The sequence below is a fragment of the Lycium ferocissimum genome, chromosome 5 (genome assembly GCF_029784015.1).
Source record: "Lycium ferocissimum isolate CSIRO_LF1 chromosome 5, AGI_CSIRO_Lferr_CH_V1, whole genome shotgun sequence".
In the NCBI taxonomy this organism is placed as follows: domain Eukaryota; kingdom Viridiplantae; phylum Streptophyta; class Magnoliopsida; order Solanales; family Solanaceae; genus Lycium; species Lycium ferocissimum.
In genome coordinates, this window is record NC_081346.1 from 13,348,109 (window position 1) to 13,370,565 (window position 22,457).

Below are 22,457 nucleotides of genomic sequence, written 5' to 3' on the forward strand. Positions count from 1 at the left end.
GATGCCCATCCCCCAGGAATTATAAATTTTTTAGAGAATGTAGGCCCTTAGTAAAGGTTCGGATGATTGGGAAAGACATAGAACCAAGGTCGCAACTAATATCACTAGTGCATCATGGCAAGTTTAAAACAAACATGTTAGTGATGTACAAAGAGACCTCCACCGTTTTTTCAAAGGAAACCAGTCATGAGTCGCACAAAATTGCTGGTTTAATTCCAACAATTTAAAGGTGCAAGACTACATGCAACACTTCGGTCAAGATTGTAAGACTTCATCTCATTTAATCAAGTGCTTTTTTGTCCGAACTTGATCATCACCGCTTCAAGATCAAGTTATTCATTTCATTTTTCATTTTTTATCACTTCCACTTCTTTTAATTCTTTAGCAATTTGTAGCATCAAGTTAAGACAATCTATAAGTCTTAATTTGGTCATTAGTTTAATTTGCTCTTATTATTAGCCTTTGGTACACATTTGTAAAGAACTTTTGGATTTGCTTTGAGAAAAAATTTATAAAATGAGCCCTAGGCACCAAAATGCCTAGTGGACTTTATTAAAAAAAAAAATATAATAAAACATCAAGCAATATAAAAAAAAAAAAAAAAAAGTGGACTCCATATTAAAAAAAAAAAGAAGAAGCAATATCTAAAAAAAAATGCGGACCCCATATTAAAAAATAAAGCAATATCCATGTAATTCTCAAAGTATCCCCCATTAAGTCAATAGTGGTAATTAATTTTTCAAAAGTAGTTCTGAATATATTATTATCAAGCTTCATTTTTTAAAAGTTACTAATACAACTGATTACATTTTGTAGTTCCATGGGTGATATCCTACCTCATCAACTGCAATTCTATAATCAAATTAATTGAATATTGTTACCACTGAAAAAAACAAAAAAAGTGGACCCCATATTAAAAAATCAAGCAATATCCATGTAATTCTCAAAGTATCCCCCATTAAGTCAATAATGGTGATTAATTTTTTAAAAGTAGTTCTGAATATATTATATTCAAGCTTCATTTTTTAAAAGGCTTTACAAACCGATTACATTTTGTAGTTATGGGTGATATCTACCTCACCAACTTTAATTCTATAATCAAATTAATTGAATATTGTTACAATCGATAAAATAAATTACTCTATGTTACGGTCATAAGATCGCTATCCTAAAAGAAAACCAAGATGGGAAAAGTATTAGTATCTTCAAAGGCATTTTCCAATGTCTTAAGTTTCTAATTATATACGAAACACCATAATAGCCAAAATAATTTATTAGTAGATACTTATGATAGGTTACAAAAAAAGGATAGAAATCTTATACAAGAGATCTATATGCCCATGTTATATGACACAATACACATAATCACTCATACGGCAAGTTTACCGCTTTAGGCCTAAGGAATGGTAGTTCAAATGACGCCTTCCGTATTTAGAAGTAGTTAAAAATTCAATAAAGCCAAATCGTTCAAATTTGATTAACGCCAGAAGTTTAAAAAAGTGTCTATTAGCCTTTTTCTTAAATAAAGTCAAAAACAAGAAATAACATCATGGCACAAATTATTGAATCAGGCCCTAAAATTTCTATCTTATATGGACTTTCAAGAAATGTTGTATAATATATCAATTCTTTTTATAATTGCATAAAAATAAAATTATAAATATATGTTGAATAAAATAATGTATATAGCTACTTAAGTACCCGGCTCGTATCTAGTAGATATATATTCATAAGCGGATTCAATATTTGAACTTTATGAGTTTTGAATTGTAGGACAGTGACCTTAAGTACTAGTAACCTAAATTTGATATTTGTACATATTTCGTAAATTTTCAGCACATATAATGGGTTTGGACCAAGATACTGGGTTCTGCTGAACCCGTAACTTAAACAATACGACCACTCAAAAAGATCATGAGGTCTTAATTAGGTTCAAGTTCAAGAGGAGGGCAAAAGAATTACATGCTTGCTGATTTCTTCGCATCAACACAAGCATTGATAAACAAAGTTACTCAATACCTGTGCAGGTGGAAGATAATAGATATGTGGTAGAATTAATTGATAACGCGACAAGACCTACTATCACAACTTAAACGTTACTGATAGGGTAGAATCTTTGGATAATCAGTATTTATAACTTAAATTCTAAATATTTCAAGCTTTTTATTAGTAAAGTTTTTGCTAGAAAAAAATTAATTTCCTAAAACATTTGTAAGCTAGGCGAAAAATACTACAGTTAGAAAATTGTAGAAATATCTTGGCTTGAGAAGATTTAACCATTTGTACAAGTAGGTTTGTCCAGTGAAAGAGTACGATAGTTCAATAACTTTTAAAGGATAATTAAAATCGAGAGAATTTAATTTCTTACATTCTTTACATTGATATATAGTGTATATAACTTTAAAAACTTATAAATAACTAATTGGAAAAGTCGCGATTGAATTTGTGATGGTGTTTGATTGCGCAAAAAGTTTAAAAATAAAAGTAAGACTTTTTTAATTTGTAAATTTGTAATCTAAAACAAGTCATGAATATTTATGTGATTATAAATCATCTCATTACTGCTAAAATGAGAAATTTAAAGTTAACTTATTACTAAATATAGAAATGTATCTGACTAAAAAAGAAATAGTGTCATATAATTGGAACAAAGGAAATATCACTTTTCATTTTTTTGGTTAGAGTGGAGAAAGGTGTTGCCTTTAATGGGATTGCAACACCTAATTAAACGTAAATATTGCAATTAATTCTAATTCAAGTTAAAACCTTTTCAATTAAAGCTTACCATACTTAGAATTTATCACTTCAGAGTTCAGAGCACCCGAAAATGACGGTCGATTTGCAGTGTGCCACGTTACGCATTGAGTTGGTTGATCCATATGTAAAAAGGCAATAAATATATAATTCTATTACTCTAATCACATACCAGCTTTGAAAAATGCAGTAAGAATATGATGGACTTTAATTATAATGCTTGTAACTTCATATGATATTCGTGTGTGCTTTCAATTGGTATAGTTTTGTTCTTTAAGCATCAAAATTATAAACCTTAGTCATAGTCCCTCCCCTCATATATTTCATAATTATGGACTGGCCTTGCTATCTTTGTAGTCTAAAATTATGATTACAATCTCTCATAACTCGAAAATCTGTGTAAATTAAATGACCCGTTAATTCACTCTCTCTTTACATTATATATCGTGGGGAGATTAGCTTGCAAAAATCTTGAGACTATTGGGCAGAGTTTCGTTAACTATAATTTGTATTTCATCATAATATTAATATTTCGAAAAAGTAATTATCACCATATCATTTGTAATGTACTGGATCAACTTGAAAATTTCGAAAAGAAATACATAATTTAACTTGAAATCAATTTTCAAATTATGGCATGTGTAACGTAAATATGTTTAGTATTGTGAAAACGAGTTTCCTCACTGAAGTTTCTCTATATATGAGGATAAGATAGAGAAGAAAAATGTAAGGATGAGAAGTAATGTAATGTTACTTTGCCGTGGAGGCAAAGCAAACTTTCCCAACGCATGCGATCTAATTTCTTTTATTCTTTTTCTTTGGCTTTACCTTAACCGGATGATTATTGCAATTAGCCAAACTGAGCTTTCTGCTTTCTTATTTTGACTTAAATAGTATTGACTGTTAACTTTCTGAAATTTTTTGCCATAACTTATTTTGTTTTAACAAAAAGGATAATTATATTAATAGTAAACTAGCTATTACAAAGCTTCATTATCGATCTCAGATATATAATCCTATGCATTGTTCAACAAAAGCAGAAATAACAAAAAGAAGGTGGTTGAGGATAGATCTTGGTGGATATATAATCCTATGCATTTTTAACAAAAGCATTTATAATTGAATTTCATAGATTGAAGTCGATGGATGCTAATTTAGGCTCCAAAATATGTAAATGAACTTATCTAAATAGGGAAAAAGAAAAAGAAACACTAGCCTTATCTTTATATTCTAGAGAAAAATTGGTTTTGGGCTTTCTCTTTTTGGTTCTTTGTAATTAAGAGCTTTTAGCAATCCGTAGCTACATTTTATGTATTTACATTTCGTAGCTAATTTAGGGCAATTCACTATATTTGAGTGTATTTGAATACACTGTTCAGTTGTATCCAACCTTATTTGATGTCCCATGTATTTGAATACACACAACCTTAATTTCTTTGAATACATGTGTATTCAGATTGATTGTATTCCACTTTATTTAAATACACGAAGGAGCTGTGTATTTTAGTGTATTTATATATTAATGTATCCTTTTGTTTTGACTGTATTTGAATTCCGATCAGCAAGGTTGCCGCCAAACGTTGTAAATGTTGAATGTATTTCGACTGTATTTTAATGTATTTGAGCTGTCGCCGGCTAAAATTTCACTGCTATAGAGTGTATTCGGGTGTATCAAACAATGAGGGGTAAATTTGTATAAAAACAAGAAAAATTCAAATACAAAATTTTAGATACACCGTATTTACGCGCAAAACTTGTATGCGAACATATATATATATATATATATAGATCATTCAAACAACATATACAGTCAAATACATCTAGTTTTCTCAAAAATACAATCAGCCAAATACATTAAACATATATTTACACTCAAAAAATGACTAACAATCAAATACACTCAGATCTGAGATACATGAAGGAGAAGAAGCTGTGGAATACACTTAAATATACACAGATCTGAGATACAAGAAGGAGAATGACGAGCAGGTGTATTTGCTCAATTTGAGATTGTCTCCACTCCTCAAAAACGAATACAAGCCTCAGATCCAATCCCTCAAAGATTTGCTGGCCGGTGGAAGAATTTCCCCTTGTAACTCGATGGTGGCGGATCTCATCACCGCCGCTTTACGGTTCTCGTCTTCGGGATCTGGTTCTTCTTCATGTACTGTTTCTTCTTCTATAACATCGTTTTCGTATTCTTCTTTTCAACATCAGGTTCTTGTTTAATGTCTTGTGGTTCTTCAACTTGTTGTTGTGTGGATTCGGAAGCTCTGGTTTTTCTAATATTGAGGGAGAGAGAAGAGAGAGAGAGTGGAAATTAGGGTTTTCTAATTTGGGGGCTAGGGTTTCGGTGGAGAGAGAGGATGATAAAGAGGAGTATGAGGCTGAAGAGAGAGGGAAAGGAGAGAGGGGTGAGGGAGAAGCTTAATACAGTGGAATAACTCTATGTATTGGTATAGCTACGATATGTAAATTAGAAAATTAGTGTAGCTACAAAATATAAATAAATGAAATAGTAGTTATTATCAATAAATATCTCTTAGAGATAGCTATGACAACTAAATTTTCCTTAATTATATCCAATCTAATTTTTCACAAATGATCTTTATTTTTCCCATTTTTACTTTGTTTGTTACACTTTTTGTTGATATGGGCCTTCAGATTCCAATATTCGAGGGAAAGGGTGGAAGTTCCTTTTTTGGGCCACCACCTTTAAATTTGAGAAATGGGCATATAGATATAAGGAATAATTACTTGGGAACATAGAAATGAGAAAAGAACATTAATGCCCATTACTCATAAAATAATGGAATAATTATTTGGCATAGCTACTTCTAAGAGGTAACTATTGATAATAACTATTTTTTAATTTATTTATATACAACTGAACATGTACACTCAAATACAGCAAAAATGTACACTAAAAAAAAGCAAAAACACTGTCAAATATACGCGAATACACAAAAGGTAGTTACGAATGGTAAGAAGGGACAATAAGGTAGTTATTTATGTAAGTTTACCTAAAATAATTACCTTTCTGTGCCCTCCTTACTTTCATAACCCCAAAACTATTTACCCATTGTAGCTTTTGTAGGTAATTGTCTCTTTTTTCTTCTTTTCCTTTTTATTTCCCTACTTCTTATCTTCTTATCTTCTTTTCTTTCTTTTCCTTTTTTCTCATTTTTTTTCCTTTTTGTTCATTTTTTTCTCTCCAAATCATACTACATTTATTATTTTATTTTCACCATAATATGATTCCATGTCTAATTCTAGCTCCTTTCTTTTCATTTTTTTTTGCTATTTTCTTTCTTTTTATTTCTTTATTTCTTGTTCCTTTTTTAATTTAATTTGTTTTTTTTAATTTTTATCTCCATAATCTAATTTCATTCATTTTTTTGCTATTTTTTTATTTATTCTTCGCTTTAAATTTTTGGTGATTTTCGTTTACTTTTTTCTCCATTTTAGTTTCATTTTTTTCTTTTCTTTTTTCTTATTTATGTCCATTATCTAATTTCATTAACCTATTTATTATTTTTATTTATCCTTCTTTTTCCATTTCTGGTGATTTACATTTACTTCTTTCTTCTTTTTTATAATTTAATTTTTTTAATTATTATTTTTCTTTATTTGCTTTTTTTCATAATCTAATTCTACACACCTTTTGGCTCTTTTTTTTTTTATACAATAAAAAGGATAACTAATATATATATATCTCAAAAAATAAGTTTTTCTAGCATATAGTATATCAAATCAATAACAGTTGAAGCATACCGTTGCAATATACTATGATACCCACATGGTATATATCATATACCGATAGAGTATCATACACGACTGGCGGTTCATTCCTTCGAGAAAAACACTCAGTCCTCTATGATGCCTATATGATATATATATATATATATATATATATATATATATATATATATATATATATATATATATATATATATATATATATACTCCTAGGAATGATTCGTTTCTTTAATAAAAACATGCCTTTCTCTACGGTACCCCATGGTATATATCATACATCGACGAGCATCATAGAGGACTGGTTCGTTTTTACAAGAAAAACACTCCTTAGTCCTCTATGATACCCCTATGGTATATATATATATATATATATATATATAGGATGAATGACCCACACGATAGATCATATACTGACAAGATATCATAGAGGATCGACTCATTCATCAAAAAAGAGTTTAATCGTCTATGAGGCTCCGATGGTATATATGAGCCCGTTTGGATTGGCTTATAAGTTGCTTATAAGCTGTTTTTCAGCTTTTTTGAGTGTTTGGCTGGCCAGCTGAAAGTCATTTTGTGCTTAAAATAAGCTCAAAAAAGTAATTGGGCCTGTTTGACTTAGCTTATCTATCTAAAACAGCTTATAAGCTGAAAATAGCTTATAAGCCAAAAAAAATAAGTTGGGCTACCGTAACTTATTTTTTTTTTAGCTTATAAGCTGTTCCCAATTTTTTTTTTTTTGGCTTATAATTTGTTGCTTTAGCAGCTTATAATAATTCGCTTAAAATAAGTCCATCCAAAAATGTGCATATCATCATATACTGATAGGGTATCATAAAGATTGGTTCATGCGTTCAAGAAAAACACTCAGTCATCTATGATACCAACATGGTATACCATATATTGATAGGGCATCACAGATGATTGGTTCATTTTTTTAACAAAAACACTCCTCTATGATATCCCCATGGTATATATCATACACTAACATGGTATCAAGGATGAATGACCCACATGATATATCATATATTGATAAGATATCATAGAGTATCGACTCATTCTTCAAAAAAATAGCTTAATCGTCTATGATACTCACATGGTATATATCATACTCCCTCTGTTTCAATTTATGTGAACCTATTTCCTTATTAGTCTGTGCCAGAAAGAATGACCTCTTTCTATATTTGGAAGCACTTTACCTTTACGCAATGATTTGTAGCCACACAAAATATGTGGTGACTCATTTAGGACCCTAAGTTTAAAAGTCTTCCCTTCTTTCTTAAACTCCGTGCCCAGTCAAATGAGTTCACATAAATTGAAACAGAGGGAGTATATTGATAGGGTATCACAAAGATTGGTTCATCCGTTCAAGAAAAACACTCAGTCATCTATGATACCAACCTTGTATACCATATACCGACAGGGTATCATTGAGGACTGACAGTTCATTCTTTCAAGAAAAATACTCATTCTACTGTGATACCTGTAACAGTTCGCATTTTCGCGTGCGAGGTTAGCGCTCGGAAAAGTTACTTCAAAATCGTTGGTGCTCTTTCCGACTTTGTTTTAAAATAGTCGCCACCTAATTTTTAGGAAATTAGGAAAGTCGATTTTGAAGGGTTTATTCATTCGCCGTGAAAAATCCTTCTTAATCCAAAGTTCTAGGTAAAGGTTCTGGTGATCCCCTAGGGAAGGTGTTAGGCACCCTAGTATTAAGGATCTGTACTATACAGTTGGCCTTCGAGTTCTAATGTGTGGGTGCTTGCATGAACTGTTTATTTAGTGTCAATTCCCGCAAAAAATCTGTCTTTTATTTTGCATATCAAGTCCTTTCCTTGAAAAAATTTGAGCGTAGTTCCCTTATATAAGGGCTATTTTTAGTTTGAGTCTATCATATATAAAGAATATGTTTCCTCTCATATATGAGAACAATTAATCTTTTGCAAAGACGAAAATATGTTATAATGAAGTATATATGTTTTTAGTTCATGCTTTGCTCCACACTTGGCTCGGGTCAAACGCATATGCACGCTAAGAACCTCCCACCTATTATTTCTTCTAAAGGACGTTTTAATAAGTTTGAAAGAGATTATTTTAATTTGGCATTGGGCCATAAAACAAGTCAAATTGGTGAAGGATAATTACCTACTATATTTTGGACCTAAAATCTTATAAGTTTTTTAAAAAAGAGGAGGACGATGACTTCTTTGACAGATACTAGCCCAAAACTTATTTCTCTTTGTTTTCAAAATGGGCTCAAGACTAACCTTGAAATTGAAATCTGCTCTTAGAACAGTTTAATGGGTCATGGCCCAAAAAATCCGATTTTGTTGGTTTGAGAATTATCAAAAATCATGGCAGTTTTCAAGAGCAAAGCACAATACGCATTTCTTTATTTGTCTTCAAGTTTACCGTGAAACTAAGAACCTTTTAATGCTATTTTTACAAACTGGGTTTATTATGAAAAGAGTCATGTCCCTTTAATGCCAAAACTTTGGTGAATAATCTCAATAGAAAATCTTTTAAGTGCTAATGTCTACCCGATTTTCTATTTCCAGTTTATCTATTTATAGGAAAACGCCTATTTTGCCTTATGTTTTAGAAATTCTTTTTGACAGTGAGAAAATAAAAGTAGTAAATTCGCAAAAAAAAGGGGGGGGGGGGGCTAAAGTCCAACTAAACGGCTTAAGTACCGTTTGCCTAAAACGTCTAGTTCCAACCATTTGGTTTCAAATAATTTTATGAGTTTTACAAAAAAAATATGAAGATAAAGCATACCATATCGCAAAAACAACGGTTCGCATATTTCTCGGGCGGGGTTAGCGCTCGGAAAAAGCTACTTCAAAATCGTTGGTACTCTTTCGGACTTTGTTTTAAAAGAGTCGCCCCCTAATTTTTTGGAAATTAGGAAAATCGATTTTGAAGGGTTTATTCATTCGCCATGTAAAATCCTTCGTAATCCAAAGTTCTAGGTAAGGGTTCTGGTGATCTCCTAGGGAAGGTGTTAGACACCCTAGTATTAAGGATCCGTACTATACAATTTACCTTCGAATTTCAATGTGTAGATATTTGCATGAACTGTTTATTTAGTGTCAATTCCCACAAAAATCTGTCTTTTATTTGCATATCAAGTTCTTCCCTAAAAAAAATTTGAGTGTAGTTCCCTTATATATGGGCTATTCTTTAGTTTAAATCTATCATATATAAAGACTATGTTTCCTCTTATATATGAGGATAAATAATCTTTTGCAAAGGCGAGAATGTGTTATAATGAAGTATATATGTTTTTAGTTCATGCTTTGCTTCACACTTGGTTCGGGTCAAACGCATATGTACGCTAAAAACCTCTCACTTATTACTTCTTTTAAAGGATGTTTTAATGAGTTTGAAAGAGATTATTTTAATTTGGCATTTGAGCCCTAAAACAAGTCAAATTGGCGAAGGACAATCGCTTACCAAATGTTTTTGACTAAAAATCTTATAAGTTTAAGAAAGAAGGAAGGATAATGACTTCTTTGATGAAAGGTTGATGAATTCTAGCTCAAAACTTAACTCTCTTTGTTTTCAAAAATGGTCTCAAGATTAACTATGAAATTGAAATCTGGTCTTGTAATAGTTTAATGGACCGTGGTCCAAAAATCCGATTCTTTGTTGGTTTTATCAAAATCATGGCAGTTTTCAAGAGCAAAGCACAATACATATTTTTTGATTTGTCTTCGAGTTTACCACAACACTAAGGACCTTTTTATCGCTATTTTTTACAAACTGGGTTTATTATGAAAAGAGTCATGTCCCTTTTAGTGCTAAAAACTTTGATGAATAACTTCAATAGAGAATCGTTTAAGTACTAGCGTCTACCTGAATTTCTATTTCCAGTTTATTTCCTTATAGAAAAACACCTGTTTTGCCTACTGTTTTAGAAATTCTTTTTGAAAGTGAGAAAATAAAAATAGGTTTTTGAAAATTCGCAAAGGGGCCTAAAGTCAAACTAAACGGCTTAAGTACCATTTGCCTAAAACGTCTAGTTCCAACCATTTGGTTTCCAATAATGTTGTGAGTTTTACAAATACAAATATGAAGATAAATCATATCATATCGCAAAAAATAAAGCATAGCAAAGCTTGGGGTGTACCAAGCCCCTTAACCATTTTCACCCATGGTTGGGCCTCCATGGACAAATATATTAGCTTCCCTTTATTTCTCATATTCGGCAGATTTTGAAAGAATTATTTTATTAGGCCTTAGGCCCAATAGGGAGGTTGTTTCCCCGACCCAAACAGCCATGCGAAAGGTAACAGAGGAAGGGGAGAAAAGAAAAGGAAATAGGTTAGACTGAATTCTTTGAAAATTCACATAATATACGCTGAAGATATACACATATAACGATAACATTGAGATAGGAATAGCCAAGCTATCCTAGCATGATATTTTTTCAATGATGCATTATAGTGATGTGTGGGCTGAGTGTATTAGAGTGGTACTAGGGTGGTTTCCACCCTCTTTGTTCCCAGTGTTGCACAAGATCCAAGCGGTTTCATCAAACCCCAGGTAGGCCAATCCCCAAGTGATCCTCAACCTTACCACAATCAAGCACAAGTGCGTAGCTAGGATCCAATATCACTGAATAGCTTTAGCTTTCATCCCAAGATGGAGTACATATATAATTCTTGAGAAACAAGACACTACTTCATTCCTACATTCAAACCGCCCTTTAATCATCAACGAAAAGGAAAGCCTGTATTCATCACATCATCATGGTATTTAGGCTAGAGTGGTTTATACCAAGTAAACTTATCGCTCCTATATATATAAAATGTACAAAATACAACAAAATATCAATATGAAGCTCAATTACAAACGCATACGTATAGTAGACCCTAGTAAATAAAGAAATGCATCTTAAGCCATAGTTTACAAAGGCCAAGTATAGACTGAGCAGACAGGTACCACCATAAAGATGAACTAACTTTAATTCAAGCTTAAAAAATACAAGAACCATGGCAGATAGGAGGTGAAGTCCAGGTTCCAGTTGGATCAAACAAGATGAGAACACCATGCAAGGATGTGCAGGCTACATTCATAATATAAAGGGGTATACATAACATTATTTGTCTCTTTGGCTGATGTTCCTTTTAAAAGAAAAAAAACTATATGATCTTTAACAATCTCAACAACTCTATCTCAGTTTTAGCCCTTGATTGTTCAAGTTTCTTACCTTCTTTTAAAGTCCCTCCCTTGGTATTTAATGCGACCATGCACAGATGTTCATTGGTTCATCAGTAAGTCTTTACTAAACATTTATCAATGTGTGTCTGACTTAACTTATTCTCTTTAGTCCTAGAAGCAAATCTACATGATTTTAGGGAGGTGTATTCAGCTAACATGCACCACCATAGGCTTAGGAAAATGCCATGGTGCTTTTTATACAAAGGGAAGATGTGGTGGATCCAACAGTGTTGTGATCACCCATTCTTTAGATCCCTTCTCAAAATAACTCTTTTTGAAAAGACTCTTCCTGGCCATGGGGTTTTAGTTTGCCTTCAACCCTCTTCTAATTATGAAGGTTATTGTTACACCTCGAAATTTTTTGATTTGTTTCCTTGTGGATAGGCTAATGTGAGCTTAAGGTGATTATGAAATTCTTACGAGATTAAGGGAAGTATTAGATAACTTAAGGTGCATACCATAAGATTTTGAAGTTGTATGAATATGTGAAATTTAGTTGTTGAAGGAAGTGAAATATAAGCCATGTTCGGAAAAGGTTTTCGCTATGATTGAGCTAATATTTGTTTTGTGATGTCTTGAGGGGCTGCTATAGGGCCTATTGTATGGTTAATAAAGTATTATGTAAGTGCCAAGAATGTTCCACGAGGATTGGAAGTCAAACGAATCAATGAGAGGAAGTTTCGCATAACTGGGAGTTATACGATCACTTATACTATCCGTATAAGGAGGGTCCATATAACATGACCTTCACAGAAAGGGTATTTCCCATGGTGGTGTTATACGGTCCACTGATACGGACCGTATAAGTCCATCGGGCTGAATTTTTATGTTTTGTATAAATAGATGGCCTTTGTTCATTTATTTCATTTTTCATCTTCCATAAATCTTGAGAGCTCAAAACCCTTCTCCAAGAATATTCCACCCAATCCAAGAGAAAACAAAGATACACGTATTAGAAGTCTTGCTTGCTAGGGTTAGTAGCCAAAGAGATTCTTGGGTATTGAATATGGTTTTCACCTAAGTTGATAGATGCTCCAAAGCTCATTCCCATGAGATAAAAGGTTATTTTTCATGCTTATTTCATGTTATCATGAATGCTTGGTTGTTGAAGAACTTGGGTGGAAGAAGAAAGTAGAAAATGTGGGCTAAATGTAACTTTTATGATGTTTTTGAGTAGTAAGCTAACTTGAGTCATGATTCTTGGCATGATATGGGTATAATCTTGTTATGGAAGATAGTAATAGTGTTAAGGAAGCATTGTATGAAAATGTGCTAAAATGGGTGTGAGGTTGTTGGTATAAGTTGAACATAAGGATGAATTTTGAAGGCTTAATGGAATGTGATTACTTGATTATGATATTGTGGGTGTATTATGGATGTTTGGGAGTTGTTTTGTAATATGGTGGAAGTTGACAAAATAGGGAAAATGCTTCCCAATTTTCATTAGGTCATGAATTATTCTAGTTTGAATTTAAGAGTATCATTAAGGCTTAACCATGGTATGAATCCTTCTAATGTAGATGGTTCAAGTTACGATTGAACGTTAAGTAGTTAAGAAGACGAAGAGGTATGTAAGGCTAAGTCTTTTTAAGGCATGGTTCCCTTGCTATATATATATATATATATATATATATATATATATATATATATATCCTTTCATAAGCTCCATAATATTTTCCAAATGAATCTATCTCTAAGATTATGTCATTCTCATACTTTCACGATACTAGTACCTCCTTTATATGATAGTTGATCCTCTAAGGATAGATGTAACGATGATGGCAATGATGTTGATGATACTTATGGACTTCTATGTATACGTGTTTAAGTGTGTATGACTATTATGTAACACCAAGCTTATATGGTCGGGTATGATACCGATCGCGCGCGCACCTCTGCAGTTGGGTACGGATACCACTGAGCCTTGGTAGGCATGTATAATCATGGTTTTTATACCGAACCTTTGTGGTCGAGTGCGATATAAATACGAATATGTATAGGTATGTATATATACATGAGTAAGCATTGGAAATGGAAGGTCCCAATGAAAGACAAGTAAGTAAATAGGATGACACACCCATTTTTCTATCTTATGTGATTCCTTACGCTAATTTTTACGCTATTTCTTATGCTCCCACTATGATATTGATCATGCTTTACATACTCAGTACATTATTCGTACTAACGTCCTTTTATTTGTGGATGCTGCGTCATGCCCGCAGGTGGACAGGAACAGCTTAATCCATATAGATTTCCTGACGTAGAGCTCCGTGAGCTACAACTTTTAGTTTTTGTCCTTGATCCTATATGATGTGACATACTCTTCTTAGAGGCTCGTAGAGAGTTGTGTCGGTTAGAACTCAATTTTGTATAATGTAGCTTCGTACATGTATTTGGATATGGGCATGATGATTATATAAACAATGAGATTAGTATTATTGATGTATGTAAATTATGAGTAAGCCGTGGCCCACCTAGATGTGCCTACGAGTTAGTACTGGGTGCCCGTCATGGCCCTCCGATTGGGTCGTGATAGTTATTTTCTACCATGAATCTTTCTTTACAACCAAGTGTCTCAATAGGTTCAACTACAAGAATGTATACATGGTTGGGATTATTTAGGCTAAAGTCTAGATCATTTCAATATTAGAGGCCAACAAGTTCATGCAGGTTCACAAGACAAGCAAAATGTCAGAAGCAAGTTTCTTATGTCACTCTACAGAACTACCCTAGATCAACTCATGAATATATTAATGTTGTGTTGTATCACAAACCATACCTAGACAGACCATAGAAAGTGTACATGAGGCAGTCAAGGAGGTAAAGACAATCAAACATATTGGCACGGTATTGAGGGTTAAGTCTAAACATAAATCACTCAGGTATTGGACAGTAGATAACTCCCCTTCTTAACTTAAGCTGGCCATATTCCAACATAGTCCATACAAACATTTCATGTTCTAACAACACTTATTAAAGGGAGGGTAATTTGCACTTAGAGATGGGAGCAATCACTTTCTTTTTAAGAAGACAGCATTCAGAGTCTCTAAATGTAGCACAAGAGAAACTCATACTACTATTTACCAAATGGCCATGAACCCAGCATTTATATGTTTTTAAGCCCAACTCCTCCATTTTTCTAAAGGACCAGATTCTTAAGCTTTTAGACATAACAAGATTCACAGAAGTGGAAAATAAGAGGAAGAGGGAAGGCATGCATTAACTGGCAAGTGAATCACATTTTGAAAATATCATACAAGTGCAAAGAATAAAGTGACAATTCATGAACAGGTCCCCTGATAGACACTTTAGGCTTCTAATCCAATTCTTTAGAGGCTAGCTAGCTAGCAAAATATTAACTTAAACACCCCCCCCCCCCTCCTCCCCCTTGTCAGCCCATTCTCCAGTTAGAATCCTACTTAACCTGCACATGATTCAATCTAGTCAAACCAGTCTTACCTTCTTTTCCTTAGTCATATTTTAGTAAGTTGAATTAATAGGGTAATCACATTTTTATAAAACCAATGGTTCATTGTTAATCTAGCCTTTCCTTCCCTCCACAGTCTTGTCTTAATACCCTCCTAGACTTATTCTCATTATAATTCTATCTCCGATTTTCCTATTCAAACTTCTATTCTTGATATTGATTAATTACTGAGGCTAAGTCCACTCAACTCCTCTAGCCCTACACTTATTGTCAACAATAACTGATCACTTTCATTAGTCAGACCTGATCAAGAAGGCATAATTAAATAGAGCTTTAGACACATCAACCTCCCCTCAAGGAGAAGAGAAACACATACTAGATTGTTAGCCCTGTTTTAGTTTAGCTTGCTTTTTCAAAAGAGACAGTAAACCAGGCTGATTCTCAGAAAAAAGAAGTGGTTCCTTACTTAGTGAAGAAAAGAATGCTTGATCCCTGTGTGTCTCTAATCCATTTTCATCTCATTCACCCAGGTCAATACAATTATTACACATTTATAGAGTTAACCAGCTAACAGGAAGTGAGAACAAAATCACATAGAAGATCAGTCTAAGTTACTTAGTACAGCAAGGTGGCACCAACCATAGAAGACCCAACACATTTGCACACACACTCTTTTAGGCACAGTCTTAAAAGAATTTTCAACTCAAGCATGATAAGGTAGGAGCAAGGCAGCCTCACTTTGTAAAGAAATCTCACAAATCAAACTGGTGACAGTCTCAGATAGGTTCAAATAAAGCAAATCAAGAGGTCCTCACACACAACTAAAAATACTTAAGCCATGGATTCCTTTTGGAGACAGGTATTACCATATCATGATACAAATATTACAAGGTTGATCCTAAGAACATGTCAAGATGATTTTCTAACATTAAGCAGTGTCCACCAAACAGTAAACCAAACTAATACCCCGATCAAACTTACAACAATCTAGGTATTTCTGATTAAACTAGACTCTTTTGTTTCAATAAATACATGTTAATAGTGCATTGTAATCATCATCAAGATCACACAAACCATTTCGCATTCCAACAACCTCAAACGTCTTTGCAAAGTTATAACACTGATCTAGGATGCTCACCTTAAACCAAATAATCACAAGTAAAGTATCATGTTTGTAAAGAACTTACTCTAAGCCTACTAAACAGTACCTAATTTAACAATTATACTACAAAGCCAGCAACCAAGAGCATTTTAACAATACATTCTAACCATTAACTTATGAAAATGACAAAGAAACATAAGAGAGGGGCTAGGTATTACCTTTTTTCGATGCAGCCTTTTGTCAAGAATGGATTCAAAAGCTCCTTGTGCTTCCACCCTCAAACTCAACCACAAAGAAGGAAAATAAATAATTTTTTTGACTAAGGGACTCAAACCTGACAAAGAGGTTTTTTTTTTAGTCTAAAATTATACTTTTGCTTAAATTTCAAGTTTTTGACTTAAAATTCTAGCTTGTCGATTTTTTCTGATGCTAAAAACTCTCTTTTTGTCTGAAGGTTGGGGTTCTATTTATAGAACCCCAAGACTGTGAGAAAATTTAAGAACAACGATGTGGGATGGACTAGTTTCGTCCAAACTACTCTTGCAAATGAAGATCTACGGTGGAAATTGATAGATTCAAAAACGCTTGGCCAGATCTGAGCATGATTCTACTCGATCTGGCCCATTTGTACTCAAGCAATAAAAATCGAACAAGAATACAACAATATAATAGTGAAAATAAAGAAAAAGTGCAGAAATCGTGTAACAAATTCAAAAACTAAAAGGAAAATCGAAGATGAAAGCGACCTATACCGTGTTTGGAATGATTTTGAGTGAGAAATATACGAACCATTAATTGTTGCATGCATTTGAATATGCCAAAAGCTGTTGAGGTCTGAGACCTCTGCATCGTTTGCCATTTTTGGCGATGAGAGAGAAAGGAGAGCATAGGCGGCACTAGGGTTAAGCATGGAAGAGGAAAAAGAGAAGGAGGGGGGGGGGGGAGGGGGGTTGGCCCTTTCTTTTTTTTGAAAAAAATGATAAGAGAAAAGGGGTGTTTACCCCCTTATTGTTTGGTTTGGTCCACTGATTCTTTAAGGATTAAAAAATGGGCCCTTTTTGTGTATACACCAAGTGTGAGATATATGTGTGTATACCCCCCCCCCCCATATTTTTTTTAGTTATAATTAAAGAAAAATGTGGGAAAAAAATGGGCCTCCCGTATTTTATAATAATAAAGAAAAGACAAAAATAATAATTTTGTGTTATGATACGAAGTTTTAATTATACACATATATCTCACATATATGTTGTTCTTTGTATATTCCTTTAAATGGAAGAACAATTGAATTAATTGTAACTAGGGCAAAAATCAAAAAGCAATATACATATTTGATAAGGGGTTCAGTTTTGCAAATAATTACTATTTAATTAGTTAACTAGCCTAATCAAATCATTAAAGGGCGATTATACTTATTTTTACAAAAATCAGGAGTAGTAAAGAAAAGGTAAATAATTAATTACTTGAACTATTTAAATTATCCAATGTTTAGAGGTGAAAATAAAGAGAAATGTTAAACAAAATAAATTAAATGATTAAACCAGAATAATTCAACCATATATCTTGAAAATTATTTATTATTCTCTAAATAAAATAGGATGCATGAAAAATCTTTTTACTGATTTAAAAGGAAAAAGAATATTGACATAAGCATTTTCTGTAAAAATCATTTAAAGCCATTAGAGATATTCAGCTTATTTACTTTTTGATTTTTACGGAGTAAAAAATTAAGTGTCAACACATTATTTTAAATTTTGAAAATTTGGACAAACATATGATTTTAAGTTAAACACCACAGGCTAATTTCTTTTAAAAAAATAAGCTAATTCCTTTAAATGAAAGAACAATTAAATTAATTGAGACTAAGGCAAAAAGAAAAGGGGAAAGTATATATGAAAAGGGCTCAGTTTTGTAATAATTATCATTTAATTGATTAACTATTCTAACTAAATCATTAACGGGTGATTACACTTATTTTTTGTAAAAATCAGGAGTACTAAAGAAAAAGTAAATAATTAATTACTTAAACTATTTAAATTATCAATAGTTTGGAGGTGAAAATAAAAGAGAAATGTTAAACAAAATAATTTAAATGATTAAACCAGAATAATTCAACCATATATCTTGAAAATTATTTATTATTCGCTAAATAAAATATGATGCATGAAAAATCTTTTTACTGATTTAAAAGGAAAAAATATTGACCTAGGCATTTTATGTAAAAATCATTTAAAGCCATTAGAGATATTCAGCTTATTCACATATTACCCAAGGGCCCCGAGTGATAAAAATGACTTATGGGAGGTCAAAAATTAGGTGTCAACAGATTCCCCTTCGGTGTTCGGGGATGGCGGGACCATCCCTGAGCAACGAAATTTGACTAATCCTAATTTTTGACTGACCCGGCTTATTGTACCCTTTGCCTCTATGCAATTTCCACACACATGGCCGGACCCTGGTTTCCGGGTTTCCTACATATCTCATGTTTTATGAGAATTCAGGCCATTTGTAGCTCGACTTAACTAAAAGTTTAAGTGATTTGTAAGAAGCTTCCTGGACATCCCAACATAGTGACTAGGTTTCCCTAGGAGTCTTGTTAGGATGTGATCGACTCTCGGGGCTTGAGTCTGCCTACATATCCTTGGTTCCTGGGAAGCAGGTCACATGTTGTTCGATACGCTGGAGAGAAGTAAATCCCTTATGCGGGGGGACTCTCAGACTTACTGGTGTGGCTTCGACTGGTCATGATTTTTTTTGAAACAAAAGAGAAACAGGACAAGTAGTGGTTGAGTCTGAGGTTGGATGGCTTCCGAATCCCAGTCGGAGAGCTTGACTCTCATGGGCACCCTATCTTGATCATTTGCGTATGAAAAGTTTCACGTTTGCTACGCAAGTTTCGGATCGCTCCCGCGACTCGAACCCGGCTCACGCCCTTTAGGCGGCTGTGTGCCCTTTTCCTGATTTTGACAATATGCAGATATTCTTGTGGAAATTTAGATGAATGGCCCTCTTGTCTTGTTTGTATGAATGGCCCTCTTGGCAGCTTTAAAATAAAGAATTTGAAAGTAATTAAGAGACGACAGATATAGCCCTTGTGGCGGGATGATCTTTCTGTCGTCCGTAGTGTGGGCTGTGACCCTCGTGGTCGGATATGCCTCTTTGTTTTTGTCATGACCTTTTGGTCGAATATGTTCTTATACTCGTTCATTGTGACCCTTTTGGCCCGATGCGTCTTTACTACCTGTTTCCGTTATGATCCTTTCGATCTCTCTCCTCTGTTTGGGCTTTTGCCTTTGCTTCGCTGCTGCCCTGTAACAAAGAAAAAACTGCACCTACAGAAAAATTGTGAGTTTCCTAAGAAATCGATTAACGTGGTCGCCTTCCTGCCGGGTTTCTCCTCTTGATTCCACTTTGAACCCTCTTGGGCTCGGTATTTCAAGAGGTGTTTTTAGTATGTATTTGTACTAAAAAATTTAAAAGTTCAAAGTAAAGTTTATAAAATACGCGTTGTTTTTCCCTTTTTAGAGGTGTTTTGTTTCATTTTGTGTCATGACGTGTGTCTCCTTTGAACGAGGTCAGCCGATTCTTTTTGGTAGCATGGTTGTTGACTTTAGAATTTTTGAGGTCCTTTCTCAAAAATTCTGCCCCGGTTTCAGGACTCGCTCTAGCCGTCCCTTGCGTTGTTTTGCTGAGTGGGAATTTTTGAGATCCCCTCAAAAATTTTGCCCCAGTGTACGGTTCTATTTTGTGCCTTTCTTTTGTTGACCACCTCTGATAGGAATTTTTTAGGGAACCTCAAAAATTCTGCCCTAGTGTAGGGTTCTATCTTGCCCTTTCTTTTGTTGGCCACCTCTAATTCCCTCAAAAATTCTGCCCCAGTGTAGGGTTCTATCTTGCCCTTTCTTTTGTTTACTATCTAATAGGAATTTTTTTAGGATTTTTCTTTAAGCTTGGAATTGTCCGATTATTATACCAACCATCGCGAGCCCGATTTCATTGACTTTTTCGCTTTACTATCTCTGAGGTTTCCTAGGGATTTTTGGTTTTTCTTTTATGATGATCGAGCTCGAGGGCGCCTATGTATCCTATCGCAGCAGGAATTCAGAATAAAATAATTGAGTTTTGATTTTACTAATAGAGCGACCGGGTTCAGTAGGGACTTTCTACGTATTCCATTGTGGGGAATTCAGGTCATTGCGTAGTTCAATACATAGATGGTTTGTTTTGCCCCTATTCTAGTAAGATTACAAGCAAAAAGGTGCAATCACAAAGAAATTAAAAAATACGAGTACAAGCAAAACAGGATCCTACACATAGTATCTCTTGAGTGCGTCTGCATTGATGGCTTTGGGCCACTCTTGCCCATCCATCTCAACTAAAACCACAGCTCCTCCTGAAAGTACTTTCCTGACCATGTACGGTCCCTGCCAATTTGGCGGAAATTTCCCTTTATACTCCTCTTGGTGAGGGAAGATTCGCTTCAGCACGAGTTGTCCGATCTGGAAAAGTCAAGTTATGACCCGCTTGTTAAAGGCTTTAGACATTCTCTGACTGTACAGCTGCCCGTGGCATACTGCCACCATTCGTTTTTCCTCTATCATGGCCAGTTGTTCATAACGGCTCTTCACCCATTCAGCGTCTTTAATTCTGCCTCTTGGATAATTCTTAGTAAAGGGATCTCTACCTCCGCGGGTATGATCGCGCTTCTGTACCATAAACGAGGAGGTATGGCGTTGCCCCGGTGGAAGTTCTGGTTGTTTTTTTGTATCCCAACAGAGCATAAGGCAGTTGTTCGTGCCAATTTTTGTAGTTGTCAACCATCTTCCTCAAGATCCTTTTGATGTTCTTATTGGCAGCTTCTACGGCTCCGTTCATCTGAGGCCAGTAGGCGGTAGAGTTCCTGTGAGTGATTTTGAATTGCTCACTGATGTCCTTCATCAGATGACTGTTCAGATTGGCGCCATTATCCGTGATGATAGATTCCGGTATACTGAAATGGCATATCAGATTGCTTTTGACGAAGTCAGCTACTACTTTCTTGGTTACTGATTTGTGGGAAGTGGCCTCCACCCATTTGGTAAAATAGTCTATGGCAACTAAGATGAAATGATATCCGTTGGTGGCCGGAGGTTCAATGGGTCCTATAACGTCCATTCCCCAAGCCACGAAAGGCCAGAGAGCACTCATCACATGTAATTCTGAGGGTGGAGCTTTGATTAGATCCCCATGTATATGACATTGATGGCACCTTTGTACGAATTTACAGGAATCATGCTCCATGGTCATCCAGTAGTACCCTGTCCTCGGGATTTTCTTAGCGAGAATGAATCCGTTCATGTGGGGTTTGCATGCTCCTGTGTGCACTTCCTTCAGTAGTTTCATGGCCTCTTTGGCATCCACGCATCTGAGCAAGCCAAGATCAGAGGGGTTCTTTTCTTCCTTGTTCAAGAAGAAACCGTTGGCCAACCTCCTGATGGTTTTCCTTTGATTTGCCAAACTCTCTGGTGGATATTCTCATTTTTCCAGGTAGGTCTTGATGTCTATGTACCATGGTCGTCCATCTGGTTCCGCCTCTACACATGCGCAGTGAATCTGTGTTACACCTCGAAATTTTATGTCGTTGTGGTGTAAATAGACTAATACTAACTTAAGGTGAATATGAAACTCTTATGACTAGAAGAAGGGTATTTGGTAACCTTAAAGTGCGTACGATAAGATTCGGAGGTCATATGAATTGGTGAAACTAAGTTCGTCAAGGGCAAGTGAGGAATAAGTGGTGTTTAGGAAAGGTTTCGCAAACTATCGAGCTAAGGGTTGTCTAGTAATGTCTTGAAGAGAAGTTATAAGGCTCTTTAGATGGTTAATGAAGTGTTATGCAAGTGCCAAGAAGGTTCCATAAGGATTGAAGATCAAACGAAACGACGAGAATAACTTCAGAAAAATGGAGTTATACGACCACTTATACGGTCCGTATAAGGGTCCATATACTCGTTTGGGTTTCGGTAGTATTATACGGTCACTTATACGGACCTATAAAGTTATACGGACCGTATAAATATCCGTATAACACCATCGGGTCAGATTTTTCTCCAAGTATAAATATGTGACCAAGTTCTAATTTCTTATTTTTCACTTTCTCCACCACTCTTGAACTCTCTAGAATATTCCATATACCATACTAACACAAACCCA

General features: G+C 34.4%; 1 protein-coding gene across 1 annotated transcript in view; it reads left to right on the forward strand.

The window, feature by feature from the left end:
* The window catches only part of LOC132057575 (nuclear transcription factor Y subunit C-1-like), a 29,474-nt gene extending 8,160 nt beyond the window's left edge, over nt 1–21,314 (forward strand). Inside the window, exon 3 of the mRNA XM_059450205.1 lies at nt 21,122–21,314. Within this exon, the coding sequence (XP_059306188.1) occupies nt 21,122–21,314 (193 nt within the window). The remainder of the gene's footprint in view (nt 1–21,121) is intronic.
* The last annotated feature ends 1,143 nt before the right edge of the window (nt 21,315–22,457 follow it).